Below are 18,580 nucleotides of genomic sequence, written 5' to 3'. Positions count from 1 at the left end.
ACATGCCTTACTTTTGGGGTACGTCTTATTTTTGGGGAAACAGGGTATCTACCTATCAATCTACCTACCTACCCAACTATCAATTACCTATCTATCTACCTACCCACCTACTTATCTACCTACCTACCTACCTACCTACCTATTTATTCCCTCCCCAAGCACCCAGAGAAAGGAAAATGCTTCGTTCACTCTGGACTGCCAAAGCCTCCTTAAGCACCACCGAAAGGCTCCTCTGGCAGCCCAGAAAAACCCAAGATGGCCAGGAATAAAGAGGGAAGGGCAGGAAACTTCGTGCCGCTCTCAAATTTCCTGGGAAATTTTTCCAGGCTTGGGTTCTTAAGTAGAAAATGGTTCTTAAGAAGAGGCAAAAAAAAACCTTGAATACCCAATTCTTATCTAGAAAGGTTCTTAAGTAGAGGCGTTCTTAGGTAAAAGTACCACTGTATACCTATTACTATCTATATAACATATCTAGCAACTTGATTTGAATAAACATAACCTTCACAGTAGAACACAATTGAGTTTTTTAGAGCTCTTTGTTGTATTAAAAGTAGTTTGTAACTTTTTTAAAGCACTGCCGAGGCAATGAAATAAGTATTCTAATTTCCCAAGGTTTGGGGGAAACTGGCTACTAATAAGAGGAACCAGTTCAGTTTCTTACAAGTCTTTAGAAGTTAGAATAATAAACCCCAAAGCAGGATTTATTGTGAAACAATTTGAGGAGATTTCCCTCCATTTCTTCAAAAACATTCATGTTTACAACCAACGTAAACATCTTTCAGTGGTTTAGAGACATAGAATTACAAAACTGTAGAGTTGGAATCGATCCTAACGATTAATACATCATTGCTCTTAGAACATAATATTGTAGACTAGAAAATCCCCTTCAAAGAGAATTAAACTACTGTTCAAGATTTTTTTGCCTCTTGTCAAGAACCATTTTCTACTTACAAATCCGAGCCTCCGAAACTGTAACCGGAAAAAGCAGGGAGAAGCCTCCATGGGGCCTCTCTAGGAATCTCCTGGGACGAAACAGGGCCAGAAAAGGTGGGGAGAAGCCTCTGTGGGGCCTCTCTACGAATCTCCTGGAAGGAAACAGCTGGAAAAGGCGAGGAGAAGCCTCCGTGGGCCCTCTCTAGGAATCTCCTGGGAGGAAACAGACCTGGAAAAGGTGGGGAGAAGCCTCCGTGGAGCCTCTCTAGGAATCTCCTGGGAGGAATCAGGGCCTCCACCCTCCCTGTGGTTTCCCCATTTGCACGCATTATTTGCTTTTACACTGATTCCTATGGGAAAAATTGCTTCTTCTTAAAAACTTTTCTACTTTAAGAACCTGGTCATGGAGCGAATTAAGGGTACCACTGTATCTATGAAAAGTAGTTATCTAACCTCTTCTTAAAGTTAAAGGTAAAGGTTCTCCTTGAACATATGTGCTAGTCGATCCTGTCCTTAAGGGCGGGGCCATCTCCATTTCTAAGCCAGAGAGCCAGTACTGTCCGAAAACTGCCTGTGGTCATGTGACCAGCATGACTGAACGTCAAAGATGCACGGAGCCAGTGATGGACTGCTACTGGAACGGTAAGGTGCTCCGTTCTGGTAGCGATTTTCGGGATGTGTCCACCACTGCATGCCCCCGATGCACGCATGCATGCCCCCGCATGAGATTTTGCTTCTGCGCATGTGCAGCAAGCGAAACCTTGTGTAAAGACACTTGTGCGAGTTAAATTTGGGCGATTTCTGCACATGCGCGGAAGCAAAAATATTGGCAAAAATCGGTAAAATCTCGCTTGTGTGTCTTTACACAAGATTTCACTTGCTGCGCAGAAGTGAAATCTTGCCCCAATGGGCATGCACATGTGGCAGATGTGCGCGCACCCATGACGGCCTCAGAGGGCGCACCAGTAGTGCTGAAGACAGCAGGCTTCCCCTGCATGCAAGGTTCCTATTTGCATTTATTTACATGCTTTCAAACTGCTAAGTTGGTGTTCTGTCTGGCTCTCTGGTAGACTCCTCCCAAAAATTCACAGGTACAAATTTCAGACACACACGTTTGAAAATTCAAAACAATGTTCTTTATAATGAAAATTCACTTAAACCAAGCCCTCTTTTTGTATAGCAAAGAGCACTCGTCTCCAAACAAACTGGTAATTTGTACAAGTCCCTTATCAGTTCTGTGATACTTAGCTTGCAGCTGTGAGGCAATTCACAGTCCTTCTTCTTTCACAAAGTGAAACACACTTTGCCCTGGTTTAGTGTCAAAGCGGGGAAAAATCAGCACACAAAAGGTCAAAGTCAGCAAGGGCAGGCACGAAACACAACGATCAGATAATCCTCCACAATGGCCAAACCCACAGGCTGCTATTTATAGCAGTGTCACTAATTACCACAGTCCCACCCAACCACAGGTGGCCTCATTTTCTTTGATAATAATCTCTCAGTTGTTGTTGCCTATGCATCGCTCTCCGCATGCGTGGCTGTATCATTAACTCTTGTTCTGAATCCAAGGAGGAGCTGGATAATTGATCTCCTTCTGAGCTGTCTGCCCCACTCTCCTCCTCCCTGTCACTCATGTCTTCTTGGTCAGAGGAGCCTTCATCAGCAGATTCCACGGGGGGCAAAAACAGGCCTGCAGCATGTGGATGTCTCCCCCACATCCACAGTCCTTGGGGCAGGAGCTGGGCCAGAGCTAACCACAACAGTTGGTAGGAACTGGGACAAGTAATGGGAGCTCACCTCCTTACGCAGCGCTAGGGATTCGAACCGCCGAACTGCCGACCATTCTGATGGAAAAGCACAGCGTCTTAGCCACTGAGCCACCGCGTCAACTTCTTCTTACAAATTTCCAAAATAGAAAATAGCTTCTGTGAGAAGATTGCTTCATTTCTCTACATACGTGACCATCAGGGAGAATAGTAAAAGGAATGGCAGTAAGAAAAAACTAATGGAAGGAGGAAAAACATTGCCTGTAAAGAGGTGCCCATTGGCTTCTAATCTTAAGAGCACAAATTAGAAAGATGCTAATTTATGGAATGCAATTTTAGCAGAGTGCCTCCCGAACAATTATCTTCCTAGGTCAGTTGTAGATGATTTTGCTGAAAGAGATTTGAAAGGAATTCTGGGCCATCCAGAGTTCCAACACGATTGGTTAATTTTTCTTTCTTGCAACTCTAGAATGTCTTTGCAATGGAGAAAAAAACCCTGTGTATATGTATATACAGTGTACTTACGAACTTAATTCATTCCGTGACCAGGTTCTTAAGTAGAAAGGTTTGCAAGAAGAAGCAATTTTTTCCCATAGGAATCAATTTAAAAGCAAATAATGTGTGTGATTGGGGAAACCACAGGGAGGGGGATGGCCCTGTTTCCTCCCAGGAGATTCTTATAGAGGCCCCATGGAGGCTTCTCCTCCCGTTTTTTCCAGACCTGTTTCCCCCCATGAGATTCCTAGAGAGGCCCCATGGAGGCTTCTCCCTGCCTTTTCCAGCCCTGTTTCCTCCTAGGAGATTCCTAGAGAGCACCCACAGAGGCTTCTCCCCGCCTTTTCTGGCCCTGTTTCCTCCCAGGAGATTCCTAGAGATGCCCCATGGAGGCTTCTCCCCACCTTTTCCACACCTGCTTCCTCCCAGGTAATTCCTAGAGAGGCCCCACAGAGGCTTCTCTCAGCCTTTTCTGACCCTGTTTCCTCCCAGGAGATTCCTAGAGAGGCCCCACATAGGCTTCTCCCTGCCTTTTCCCGGTTACAGTTTCGGAGGCTTTGGGTTTGTAAGTGAAAAATGGTTCTTGAGAAGAAGCAAAAAAAATCTTGAACACCCGGTTCTTATCTAGAAAAGTTCGTAAGTAGAGGCGTTCTTAGGCAGAGGTACCACTGTACAGTGAAGAGCTGCTCTTCCTACTCCTACCCGGAGTGCCCTCGAAGGCTGTTGCGGGTGTGCATGGCAGCCATCTGTGCAAGATTTGGCTTCTGCGCATGTGCAGCAAGCCAAATGTCACGCGGGGATACACACAGGAGCGAGATTTCAGTGATTTTCACCGATATTTTTGCTTCTGCGCATGCTCAGAAGAAAAAAATCGGCAAAAATTGGTGAAATCTCACTCTCGCGTGAGATTTGGCTGGCTGTGCATGTGCAGAAGCCAAATCTCATGCAGGGGGAGCATTGGAGGCACACAGCTGCACACGCATCCTGGAATTTTCTACCGGAGCCAAGCACCTGGACGCAGCGGCTGCTTCCCATCACTCTGCATATATTAATTCCCTTTAACTTCAACGCCCTTGACTTTAGGGTGGGCTCACATTATAAAAAACACACACAAATACAACACAAAAAAATTGGAATATAAGGTTAATAAACAACATGGAAAATCTACATTACTACATCCAAACACATGTGACATATTGCAAACATATTGGTCAAGGGGCTTCCATCCAGCCTACCCCAAAGTCTGGAGAACAACCAGATCTTTTGGGATTTCTAGAATGTCATCAGGGTAGGAGACATCTGGATTTTGGAAGGGTGGAAACGATCTTATTCTAAAAGGCAGGCACCACAACAGAGAATATGTTGATTCTCATTTGTTTTGACTCTTTAAAGCAGGGATGCTCGATTCCAAAAACTTTGCGGTCAGGGCAAAAAACAGAAATGGCCCATAATTAACTCTGAACATACATTTAAATACAATTACACTAAATGTAAAACATGTCATTAGTCTGACTGCTCTGCATTTAATAATATTTCTCTCTGTGACTTTAGAAATTACCATTTGGTGGGAACGTCTGGTTACAGAAGTCTGTAACAAAAGGTTTTGAGGGGTCTCTAAGTGCAACCCCTTCAGTTTTAAAGCCAGCTGAAGAAATTGCAAAAAAGTTTTTACTTCTGCAGCTCTGAACAAAAAGGAATAAAAGAGATGGAAGGGGCCTTGGAGGCCTTCTAGTCCAACCCTCTGCTTAGGCAGGAAACCCTATACTACATTATTCAACATCTTCTTAAATACTTCCAGTGTTGGAGCATTCACAACTTCTGGAGGCAAGTTGTTCCACTGATCAACCGTTCTGACTGTCAGGAAATTTCTCCTTAGTTCTAAGTTGCTTCTCTCCTGGATTAATTTCCACCCCTTGCTTCTTGTCCTGCCCTCAGGTGCTTTGGAGAATAGGTTGGCTCGCTCTTCTTTGTGGCAACCCCTGAGATATTGGAATACTTTATCCTCTGTGCATGAAGAACATCATAGAGTTAAGGTCGTTTCTGATGAGAGGAGTCAAGCTGGTCAAACACCCTTTTTATTCCCCAGCGGTTACCGTGTGTCAACTCCTTTGTATTTCCCCCTAAATCTCAGGATCAGAGTCTTGAATTCCTTGGAGGCTTCTGATTAAAATAGCATTGCCCTCCTCCTACCCTACCCCGCTGCTATTTCGGGAATTAGAAGGCCAACTCAGAATCCCCACAGGTTTTGGCAGCCAGAGGCCTTGAGCATCCATGATGTGTTGTAGACCTATCAAGAAAAAAACGATCCTTCATCCTTCTGAGGGCTCCTAATCCTCTTAGAGCCAGGCTTTAATCGGGGGATATTTAGAAGCGCCCGTCTGTTTCAGCAGGCAAAAATCTTAGGCAAAAATAGCATTCGTAGAAGGCTTAGCTTTCACCGAATTGATTTCTCTAACTCGATTTGAGAAATTCCTCTGCTTCCCAGACCCCACCCCAACCCTCTCTTTTTTTTAAACTTTAGACTTTAGTTTTTGCTGGAACCTTTATTTATTTATTTTATTTATTATTTTATTTTATTTATTTTTATTTTATTTATTTTTATTTTTATTTTATTATTATTTTATTTTATTTTATTTTATTTTATTATTTATTTATTTTGTCCAATACACAAATGAAGGTTATAGAGGATATAGTAGAGAAGATGTATGAGATATAGAAGAGACTACAGGACAGAGGACGGAAGGCACTCTAGTGCACTTATGTACGCCCCTTACTGACCTCTTAGGAATCTGGAAAGGTCAACTGTGGATAGTCCCTAAGGGTAAAGTGATGGGGGTTAGGGGATGATACTACAGAGTCCGGTAATTTGTTCCACGCTTCGACAATCCGATTACTAAAGTCGTATTTTTTTTACAGTCAAGTTTGGAGCGGTTAATATTGAGCTTGAATCAGTTGTGAACCTTGACACTGTCCAGGTTCAGAACGAGCTCTTGTCAAAAATCACCTTCTCCCTCCTGTGTTTATTTTAGAACGACTTTGCAGTAATCCTTTCATAAAACTATTTCGGACTTCCGAACAAGAATATCCTGTTGCTCCTGGGGTTTTCTATGGCAAATGGAAGCAGATGTGCCTGTACATACGCCCAGATAGGGAGTTGAGTTATGGGTGCACTAGGAAAGAACTTTGCAAATGTTTTCTAATGGATGGTAGAGGCATGATTGTGCTGTGTTGTGTTACAAGAAAAATATGAAAATTCTTCAGGGTTTTTTTAGGTGGGGGGATAAACATTTGTTTATCTTTAAGGTAAAGATATTGTTTATATTGTTGTACACCATCCTGAGTTCCAAGGGATTGGGTGCAGTGATGGGTACAAATACAGTCAGGAACACAGAACCGGTAGAAAAAATTCAATTTTTTTTCTTTTTTTCTCTTTTGGGTTCTGGGTATGTTTTTCCTATCGCAGTAAATGAGGTTGAATGTGTATAATTTTAGAAGAGCTATGCATGTTTGTGTGTGTTTGTACATACACATACTGTACCGTTTATATAGTAGATAATGTATATTTTTGTGTGCCTGTGTGTAGGGAAATTGTATCTCTTTGAGGCAAGGAGAGGCCAGGCACCCTAACCCAAACCCTTGTGATGTCAAGTTGGCCACCTTTAAGCTAGTCACATGATCTTTAAGCCACCTCCCCAATCACATGACCAGCAAGCCACATCCACAAAATAAGCCATGCCCACAGTGTGGTGGTAAAGTTTTTTGCAGCCCTTCACTGATTGGTCGGCATAGAAGTCAATTAAATAAGCAAGTAAGTAAACATGACCAAAACGAGACATGCATTCAATTTAAGCAAGATAATTGAGCCAGTTTAGATTACTGTTATGCTATTCTAGTTTTCCTTGTTCTTCAGATTCACCATAATTCTTAGAATTTCTAGCTCAACACAGTCCTTCTCACATGGAAAACTTCTAATTATTTGTCAAGTGTAAGAACTGTTTTCCCTCACCACCACAATCCTTAAATTGACTAGCTATGCTGGCTGGAAAATTCTGGGAGTTGAAGTCCACAAGTCTTAAAGTTGCTAAGTTTGGGGACCCCTGCTCTGGAAAGAGTGCAGAGAAGAGCAACCAAGATGATTAGGGGGGGACTGGAGGCTAGAACATACAACGAACGGTTGCAGGAACTGGGCATGGCGAGTCTAGTGAAGAGAAGGACCAGGGGAGACAGGATAGCAGTCTTCCAATATTTGAGGGGCTGCCCCAGAGAGGAAGGGGGTCAAGCTATTTTCCAAAGCACTTGAATGAAGAGCAGACAAGGAATAATGGGTGGAAAGTGAACAAAAAGAGATTCAACCTGGAAATAAGGAGACATTTTCTGACAGTGAGAACAATCAACCCATGGAACAAGCTTGCCTTCAGAAGTTGTGTGAGCTTCATCACTGGAAGGTATCCAGAAGAGACTGGACTGCCATCTGTCAGAAACGGTATAGAATTTGCTCAGGCGTGGGGGTTGGACTAGATGGCCTATAACAGGAGTCCCCAAACTTGGTGACTTTAAGACTTGTGGACTTCAAGTCCCAGAATTCTCCAGCTAGAGCTGGAGTTGATGTCCACAAGTCTTAAAGTTGCCAAGTTTAAAGACCTCTGGCCTATAAGGTCCCTTCCAGCTCTAATCTGGAGAGGGAGGGAGGGAGAAGGACAAGCAAAGTAACTCAGTCTCTGCAGCTGAAGGTGGGCTAGAACTTAGGTTTTACTACACCTCATCCAACACCTTCACCTTTACACCAAACTGGCTGTTGAGTTGAGGGGCCTGGGACTGCCCCAAAGTCACCTGAAGAGTTTCTGTGGTTAAGGGTTGTCTAGGTTAGAACCTGCATGCTTCTGCTTCTAGTTCAACACTTCCACTACTGGCTTTTGGCTTCGGCAGAGAATGTAAGCAGTTGAGGTTGAGACAGATTTAGGAATTTAGATGAGACAGGTTTAGGAATTGCTGACTCATTTAATATATGAACACGCAGAATAAATGATAGGAAGCTTAGCTGTCCAGAAATAACAGCAACAACAATAACAGCATCCCCAGTTATGAGTCACCTGGCATTACATTCACAAGGTCATATATATATTTTAAAAGTGTGCAGATGAGATAGAGGAGGGAGGGATGGAGAGGGAGAGAGATGAGGGACGAGAGGAAAGAAGAGGAGAGGAGAGGAAAGAAGAGAGGAGAGAAGAGAAAAGGGAAGAGGAGGAGAGTAGAGGAGAGAGCAAACACAAAGGATTTGCCTAGTTCAATTCAGGCCTACATATACTGCTCGAAAAAATAAAGGGAACGCTCAAATAGCACATCCTAGATCTAAATGAAATAAATATTCTCATTGAATACTTTGTTCTGTACAAAGTTGAATGTGCACAACAGCATGTGAAATTGATTGACAATCAGTGTTGCTTCCTAAGTGGACAGTTTGATTTCACAGAAGTTTGATTTACTTGGAGTTATATTGTGTTTTTAAGGGTTCCCTTTATTTCTTTTTGACCAGTGTATATTTCTTCCTATCGGATTACTTATTTTGTTCATTTTTGAACTTCTCTTGCTGTCATATGATCAGATTCAATTTGTTTACAGACTAGAATACAGAATAACAGAGTTGGAAAGGACCTTGTAGGCCATCTAGTCTAACCCCCCGTTCAAGCAGGAGTCCCTACACCATTTCCGACAAACGCCAGTCCAATTTCATCTATAGACGTGGCAAATCTGAGGCCCTTTAGATATTGTTGAACTCTTATCTCCATTGGCCAGGCTAGCTGAGAATGCTGGAATTGTAGTACATTAACATCTGAACAGTGTGGGTTGCATATTAAATGTTGAGGACAATGGCACAGTGGTTAGAGTGCAGTACTGCAGGCTACTTCTGCTGATCACCGGCTGCCAGCAGTTTGGTAGATCGAATGTCAGTAGGCTCAAGGTTGACTCAGCTTTCCATCCTTCCAAGGTCGGTAAAATGAGAACCCAGGGCAATATGCTGACTCTCTGTAAAACGCTTAGAGAGGGCTATAAACACTGTGTTGCTTCAACCACAACAACACAAGAGCAGACAACAGATTTAAACTTAATATTAACCACTCCAAACTTGACTGTAAAAAATATGACTTCAGTAACCGAGTTGTCGAAGCGTGGAACTCATTACCAGACTCCATAGTGTCATCCTCAAACCCCCAACACTTTACCCTTAGATTATCTACGGTTGACCTATCCAGATTCCTAAGAGGTCAGTAAGGGGCAAGTACAAGTGCACTAGAGTGCCTTCTGTCCCCTGTCCTATTGCTTTCCTATATCTCCTACACCTTTCTTCTATTCCTATATCTCTTCTTCTATTCTTTCATTGATATGTTCTATTACTATACCTTCTTTTCTATTATTTCTTAGATATATTTTACTATGAGTATCTCCTCTATAACCTTCATCATGTATTTTACTATGTGTATATAGATATATACCCACTAAAAACCCTTATTGTGTATTGGACAAAAATAAATAAATAAAAATAAAATAAAAAAGTGCTATTGCTAACCCCCCCCCCCCCTCACTTTTATTGTTTAACAAAATGACTAGTCGGAGGTTGAGATGCCATACAAATAAATATTATTGCATGCATGGAAGAAAGAAAAACCTCGAAACCAGAACGAAATGGAAATTCGGGAAGCACAGAGAGAAAGGATCAAAGAGAACATCCATAGAAAGAGACTCTCTTGAACACCTGTGCAAAGCTCTTGTATATTTGCAAACGAAGTTCTTTCTTTACAAAATTATGGGGGAAAATACTTGTGTCCCCCACCCCCAATAAACCAGTTGAATCTCTGAGACCCTTTTCTTTCCAGTTAGCCATTTGTATGGATTTGGCCTGGTGGATGCAGAATCTCTGGTGGTGGAAGCGAAGAGATGGAAGACTGTTCCTGCCCAGCACATCTGCGTGGGAACCTCAAATAAGAAGCCTTGGTGAGTGTCATGGGAATAATAATAATAATAATAATAATAATAATAATGATAATAATAATAAATAATAATTTATTGGATTTGTATGCCGCCCCCTCTCCGTAGACTTGGGGTGGCTAACAACAATAATAAACACATCATGTACAATCCAATAATAAAAAACAACTACAAACCCCTATTATAAAACCAAACATACACACAAACATACCATGCATAACTTGTAATGGCCTAGGGGGAAGAGCTATCTCAACTCCCCCATGCCTGGCGGTATAAATGAGTCTTGAGTAGTTTACGAAAGAGAGGGAGGGTGGGGGCAGTTCTAATCTCTGGGGGGAGTTGGTTCCAGAGGGCCGGGACCGCCACAGAGAAGGCTCTTCCCCTGGGGCCCGCCAAATGACATTGTTTAGTCGACGGGACCCGGAGAAGGCCAACTCTGTGGGACCTTATCGGTCGCTGGGATTCGTGCGGCAGCAGGCGGTTCCGGAGGTAATCTGGTCCATTGCCATGTAGGGCTTTAAAGGTCATAACCAACACTTTGAATTGTGACCGGAAACTGATCGGCAGCCAATGCTCAACATCTGGATGGATTGGCTCTTTGATTAATTATTTGCCATTGTGTCAGTGCCGAGGGACATAGCCTCCTCCCCCACCAAAAAAGTGATTAATCTGCCGGTTCGGACCGGTTCGCCCGAACTGGTAGCGGCGCCTAGCTGCCCAGATGTAATGCCATCCTATTTAACCATGTTTTTAAGGCTGAGCACATGCGCAGAAGGTTGACTGCATTTAAGGAGAACCAATTCCTAGGAGGTCAGTAAGGGGCGAGTACAAGTGCACTAGAGTGCCTTCCGTCCCCTGTCCTATTGCTCTCCTATATCTCCTATACCTTTCTTCTATTCCTATATCTCTTCTTCTATTCTTTCATTGATATGTTCTATTACTTTATCTTCTTTTCTGTTATTTCTTAGATATATTTTACTATGAGTATCTCCTCTATAACCTTCATCATGTATTTTACTATGTGTATATAGATATATACCCACTAAAACCCTCATTGTGTATTGGACAAAATAAATAAATAATAAATAAATAAATAAATGTTTTACCAATGTTGTTACAATGAGCTCTGGCACTTAGGTCATTAGAGATGAATACTTCAATGTCCTTAAGAGACTGAGGGTCATCTACAAGGTTGCGTCCTCCAAAACGTAACTGTGTGTTTCTCCTTGGCTCAGCTGTTCATTTTACTAGTATTCAATTCTATCTTTATTTGGACCATGGGAGCTGCTCAGCTAGAACCGGGCAGCACAGAAATATCTCCTCCTGCCAGCTTATGTAGCAACTTGGTACGAAGCCAGGAAGAAATCAGTTTTGGACTGCAGGCTGAGCCAAGAGTTGGCTTTTCCTTTGATCAAGGAAGCCTGCCCAAGCCATCCTTCACCTGGCTTTCATGATGTTCCCTGCGATTTACGATCCGAGCTGCTGCTCGGTGGCTTTCCCCTAGCAGTTGGTCAGTTCCATTTAAGGAACTGAAGAAAGTCTTCCAAACAACCAGGAGCCTCGATTAAAAATGAGATTGTTTTCCCCCCGTTTCTGCTAGCATCCAGTGGCAACGATGATGCCTGTGTTTGGGCTTGACCTTTGATAAGAAATCCTTTGACATCCTTAAGGCATCAACATTACTGTTAACAATTGGGCTGAAAGTAACAGAACTCCAGTTGGGATCTGAGAAATAATAGTTGCTATCCTGTTATTCCTTAATTTTCTTTGGTCCTTATCACCTAAAACTCTTCAATTTTCATATGCTCGTTTTTAAAAGGTATCTTGATTTCCCCCCCCCCCCCCAATCCATTAAAGTAGGGCTGTGTTGCACATTTATTTATTTATTATTTACTTATTAATTCGACTTCTATGTCGCCCAATCCTGAAGGACTCAGGGTGGCATATGGGGAAATGGTTACAAAGCTCATAACAGAAGAATGGAGCTGGAGAGGGACTTTGGAGATCTTCTATCCAATCCCCTGCTGAAACAAGAAACTCTATACCAGGGATGGCGAACCTTTTTTCCCATGGGTGCCAAAAGTGCATGCGTGTGCATTTATCACCCGTGTGCAAGTGCCCACACCAATAATTCAATGCCTGGGGAGAGTGAAAATAGCCTCCCCTCCCTCTAGAGGTCAAAAATGGCCCATTTCCCCAACTTTTGGTGGGCCTGGTAGGCCTGTTTTTCACCCTCCCCAGACTGTAGAGCAGTGGTTTTCAACCTATGGGGTCGGGACCCCCTTTATTTATTTATTTATTTATTCATTCATTCATTCATTCATTCATTCATTCATTCATTCGATTCGATTCGATTCGTATGCCGCCCCTCTCTGTAGACTCAGGGCGGCTAACAACAATAATAAAAACAGCATATGACAAATCTAATATTTAAAATAACTAAAAAACCCTTTTTAAAAACCTAACATACACACAAACATACCATGCATAAATTGTATAGGCCTAGGGGGAAAGGAATATCTCAAATTCCTGATTCCTGATGACAGAAGTGGGTTTTAAGGAGCTTACGAAAGGCGAGGAGGGTGGGGGCAATTCCGATCTCTGGGGGGAGCTGGTTCCAGAGGGCCGCGGCCGCCACAGAGAAGGCTCTTCCCCTGGGTCCCGCCAAACAACATTGTTTAGTTGACAGGACCCAGAGAAGGCCCACTCTGTGGGACCTAACTGGTCGCTGGGATTCGTGTGGCAGAAGGCGGTCCCGGAGATATTGACCCCTTTGGCGGTCAAATGATCATTTCACAGGGGTCGCCTAAGACCATGGGAAAAGACAAATTTCCCATGGTGTTAGGAACTAAAGCTTCTATTCTGGAGCCTTGGAACATATTTTTACAATCCAACCAATCAGGCATTTACAGTGGGGGTGTCCCTCTGACCTTCCTGCCAATTAGCTTAAAGCTCTGTTGGGAGAATTGGTGCTAGACTTATGGTTGGGGGAATCACCATAACATGAGGAACTGTGTTAAGGGGTCATGGCAGTAGAAAGGTTGAGAACCCCTGCTCTAGAGACTTCCCTGGAGTCTGGGGAAGGCAAAAACACCCTCTCCCATTTCCCCAGAGGCTCTCTGTAAGCCGAAAGAGCCTTCTCTGTTGCGGCCCCCGACGCTTTGGAACCAACTTCCCCCAGATATCAGAGTTGCCCCCACCCTCCTTGCCTTTTGTAAGCTCCTTAAGACCCACCTCTGTCGTCAGGCATGAGGGAATTGAGACTTTCCCTTCCCCTAGGCTTATAAAATTTATGCATGGTATGTCTGTACGTATGATTGGTTTCTTAAATTGGAGTTTTTAAATTAACTTAAATATTAGATTTCTTTATATTGTCTTATTATTGTTGTTAGCCGCCCCAAGTCTACGGAGAGGGGCAGCATACAAATCTGATAAATAGATAGATAGATTAGATAGATAGATGGATGGATGGATGGATGGATGGATGGATGGATGGATGGATGACTGAATAAACAAACAAACAAACAAACAAACAAATAAATAAATAAATAAAACAAACGTCCTCCCGTAGCCTCGGTATGAGCTGAAAATCAACTGGCTGCCATGCAAATTGGAGCTGAACTGGGGCAATGGCTTGTGTGCCAACAGATATGGCTCCACGTGCCACCTGTGGAACCCATGCCAGAGCTTCACCATCACTGCTATATGCTATTTCAAACAAATGGTTGTCCAGTCTCTTCTGAAAAACTTCCAGTGTTGGATCACCCACAACTTCTGCCTGTGTATTATTGCTTTTGAAGTAGTCATTGACAGGTAGGACATTGTAGCTGACAATTTTTCCCTTAGACTATCCACGATTGGCCTCTCCAGGTTCCTTAGAGGTCAGCAAGGGGCGTGCATAAGTGCACCAGTGTGCCTTCCGTCCCCTGTCCAACTGTCTCTCCTTATTTCATTTATCTTTTCTTCCTTTCAAATTTGTTCACCTATACTTTTATATCTTTTCTTCTATTCGTTTCTTTAGTTATATTACTACATATCTGTTCTCTTCAATGTGTATTATGTATTGGACTAAATGAATGAATGAATGAATTTATTTTATTAAAATAAAATAAAATAAAATAAATAAAATAAATAAAATAAATAAAATAAATAAAATAAAGTAAAGTAAAGTAAGTAAAGTAAAGTAAAGTTAAGTAAAGTAAAATAAAATTTTAAAAAAAATATAAATAAATAAATAAATAAATAAATAAATAAATTAGATAAAATAAAATAATAAATAAATTTTGTGTAGTACGCTTAGGACGGACTGTAAACGGCATAGTTTAAAGTTGTCCAAACCCAAAATTTCAAGCCTGGTGGCACAAGGATTGGATTTCCTAGAAAACCTTGAATTCTTTGCCCTTTAACTGTCCATCTGGCCTGGGCGCTGGGGACTGCCTCAATTGCACGTTGAGGACAACTGAGCCGAACTGCCTTCAGAAATCATGAAATCATGCAGCATGCAAGTAATGTTTTGAAGTTCACTTACAAAGACCTTCCCTCTCCAAGAAATGACATCACTGTTCATGGTTTTCATAGACTCTCCCTTTATGAGTAAGCCAAAATAAAAGACCAGTAACATAATCCTCCAGAGAATCCTTCACCAGATGCTCAAAGGCATATCCACAGAGCGAGTCTGGAACCGTTGAGCAAATCACCCCTGTAAATTAGACATTAGCAATATGTTTTGGATTCTAAGTTGAGGAGTTGATTTATTGCTGGTGGCAATACAGCAGAATCAATGCCCATCTTCCCCCTTAAAGCACAGGACCCTTTCCTTGAAAGAGAACCCAGAATGCTCTTGATTGTCCCATTCTTCTAAAGGGAAATGATGGAAAACAGTTGTCGGACTGAGGTTGGAAGCTGTCCTGGGTTTAATTTGGCCCAATTTGTTGTGCAATGAGTGACAATGATGTTCAGGAGCCACAAACAGAATTGGGGTATTTGGTCCCCTGGGATGACTTGGAAATAATTGGGTTGGTTTACATCTTGAATCAGGGGTAAAATCCAGCAGGCTCTGAAGAACTGGTAGCTGAAAATTTGAGTAGTTACAGAACTGGCAAATACCACCTCCGGCTGGCCCCAGAGTGGAGTGGGAATGGGGATAATAACAATAATAATAATAATAATAACAATAATGATAGTAATGATAGTAATGATAGTAATGATAGTAATGATAGTAATGATAGTAATGATAGTAATTATAGTAATTATAGTAATTATAGTAATTATAATAATAACAATAATAACAACAACAACAATAACAACGACGACAACAATAACAAGTTGGAGGGAACCTTGACGGTCTTCTATTCCAACCCCCTGCATAGGCAGGAAACCCTACACTACTTCAGACAGATGGTTATCCAACATCATAAAACTTCCAGTGTTGGAGCATTCACAAGGTCTGGAGGCAAGCTGTTCCACTGATTAAATGTCAGGAAATTTCTCCTTAGTTCTCCTTGTTTAGTTTCCACCCATTGCTTCTTGTTCTACCCTCAGGTGCTTTGGAGAATAGCCTGACTCCCTATTCTTTGTGGCAACCCCTGAGATATTGGAACACTGCTATCATGTCTCCCCTGGTCCTTCTTTTCATCAAACTAGCCATGCCCAGTTCCTGCAACCATTCTTCACATGTTTTAGCCTCCAGTCCCCTAATCATCTTTGTTGCTCTTCTCTGCACTTTTTCTAGAGTCTCAACATCTTTTTTACATCGTGGTGACCAAAACTGAATGTCGTATTCCCAGTGTGGCCTTAGCAAGGCCTTATAAAGTGGTATTAACACTCCATGTGTTCTTGATTCTATCCCTCTGTTAATGCAGCCTAGAACTGTGTTGGCTTTTTTGACAGCTGCTACACACGGCTGGCTCGTATTTAAATGTACACTAGGACTCCAAGATTTTGCAGTATCCTTTCCCAAGAAGAGCGGGAGGGAATGAGGATTTTGTACCCCCACCAAACCACACTACTCCCACCAAAGCCACGCCCACAGAACAAATAGTATGAAAATTTGGATTTCACCACTGCCTTATATGTATCTGAATCTAGAGGAAATGGATTTGAGTTAATCTTGAGAATTGTTCTTTTCCACACCTTTTCCTGTTTGGAGTCTGATGTTTTGAGAGATGATGATAGGCTTATCTTTAGAAACATAGAAACATAGAAGTCTGACGGCAGAAAAAGACCTCATGGTCCATCTAGTCTGCCCTTATACTATTTCCAGTATTTTATCTTAGGATGGATATATGTCTATCCCAGGCATGTTTAAATTCAGTTACTGTGGATTTATCTACCACGTCTGCTGGAAGTTTGTTCCAAGGATCTACTACTCTTTCAGTAAAATAATATTTTCTCATGTTGCTTTTGATCTTTCCCCCAACTAACTTCAGATTGTGTCCCCTTGTTCTTGTGTTCACTTTCCTATTAAAAACACTTCCCTCCTGGACCTTATTTAACCCTTTAATATATTTAAATGTTTCGATCATGTCCCCCCTTTTCCTTCTGTCCTCCAGACTATAGAGATTGAGTTCATTAAGTCTTTCCTGATACGTTTTATGCTTAAGACTTTCCACCATTCTTGCAGCCCGTCTTTGGACCCGTTCAATTTTGTCAATATCTTTTTGTAGGTGAGGTCTCCAGAACTGAACACAGTATTCCAAATGTGGTCTCACCAGCGCTCTATATAAGGGGATCACAATCTCCCTCTTCCTGCTTGTTATACCTTGTTATATCTTTATTTCTTTATTTTTGTTATTTCCAATCTCACAGGTTCTTCCCGGCCAATAAAACAATCCGGACTATGACTCTAACCAGCGCCTGTGTTGACAACCCAGAGCATCATGTGGTCTATTTGGAGCACGTTGTCGTACGGATTTCCATTGTGCACCCTCGGCGGGGAGATCTACAAATATACCTAACTTCTCCTTCGGGAACCAAGTCCCAGTTGCTGGCGAGGCGGTGAGTGGCACTGAATCTCGGCCATGACACAATTGGGATCCCGATACAATTGGGATTCTTAGATAGCTCTCACTCTTTCCCCAAGAAATTGATGGGGAGCGATAGGAAAGTTTCCTCCTACGAGGCAACCAATGGGATTGTCCAAAAAACCAGGCAAGGGAGCAAGATGGAAAATTGATAAGCGTGGCTTTGATCCAGTAAGACAATGAGTTTATTGTTGAAAATAATCTGGAAGGAGAACATGGGACCTGTGAATTCTGCCCTAAATAACAGGCACCTTTGTTTCGGGTTAGACCTCAGTTGGATCAGACTTTGAAGGTTTCTCAGAAGTAATGCATGAGTTGGACTATGGGTGGTGCAGTGGTGAGAGTGCAGCATTGCAGGCTACTTCATCTAACTGCTAGCTTTAGTTCATCAGTTCAAATCTCACCACCGGCTCAAGGTTGACTCAACTTCCATCCTTCTGAGGTGGGTCAAATGAGGACCCAGATTGTTGGGGGCAAGAGGCTGATTCTGTAAAGCACTTAGAGAGGGCTGTAAAAGCACTATGAAGTGATTTATAAGGCTAAATGCTATTGCTATTACTAGAAGACCTCCTAAGTCAGTGATGGTGAACCTTTTTTCCCTCGAGTGCCAAAAGAGCGTGTATACATGCTAAGATGCATATGCGAGTGCCCACACTCATAATTCAATGCCTGGGGAGGATGAAAATAGCTCCCTCCCACCCTCCGCAGGCCCTCTGGAGGTCTGTTTCCCAACTTATGGTGGGCCCTGTAGGGTCGTGTTTTGCCCTCCCCAGGCTCCAAAGACTTCCCTGGAGCTGGGGGAGGGTAAAAATGCCCTCCCCCATCCCCCAGGAGGCTCCCTGGAAGCCAAAAACGCCCTCCCAGAGCCTCTGTGCGAGTCAAAAATCAGCTGTCCAGCACACACATGCACATTGGAGCTGAGCTAGAGTATTGTCTCATGTGCCAGCAGATTTTGCTCCATGTGCCACTTGTGGCACCCATGCCATAGGTTCGCCATCACTGTCCTAGTCCTTCCGAGACTATGATGCTGTAATCTGTATTTATTTTATTTATTTATTTATTTATTGGATTTGTATGCCGCCCCTCTTCGTAGACTCGGGGCGGCTAACAACAGTAATAAAAACAGCATATAACAATCCAATATTAAAAGAGTTAAAAACCCTTATTATAAAACCAATCATACATACAGACATACCATGCATAAAATTGTAAAGGCCTAGGGGGAAAGAGTATCTCAGTTCCCCCATGCCTGGCCACAGAGGTGGGTTTTAAGAAGCTTACGAAAGGCAAGGAGGGTGGGGGCAATTCTAATCCCTGGGAGGAGTTGATTCCAGAGGGCCGGGGCCGCCACAGAGAAGGCTCTTCTCCTGGGTCCTGCCA

General features: G+C 42.6%; 1 protein-coding gene across 1 annotated transcript in view; it reads left to right on the top strand.

The window, feature by feature from the left end:
- Positions 1-18,580, top strand: part of PCSK6 (proprotein convertase subtilisin/kexin type 6) — a 175,997-nt gene that overhangs the window by 103,666 nt on the left and 53,751 nt on the right. Inside the window, exons 11-12 of the mRNA XM_070763474.1 lie at positions 10,067-10,184; positions 16,986-17,174. Coding sequence (XP_070619575.1) covers positions 10,067-10,184; positions 16,986-17,174 — 307 coding nt within the window. The remainder of the gene's footprint in view (positions 1-10,066; positions 10,185-16,985; positions 17,175-18,580) is intronic.

Source organism: Erythrolamprus reginae, chromosome 10 (assembly GCF_031021105.1).
Source record: "Erythrolamprus reginae isolate rEryReg1 chromosome 10, rEryReg1.hap1, whole genome shotgun sequence".
NCBI lineage: Eukaryota > Metazoa > Chordata > Lepidosauria > Squamata > Dipsadidae > Erythrolamprus > Erythrolamprus reginae.
This window is presented reverse-complemented; position numbering and strand designations above follow the sequence as displayed.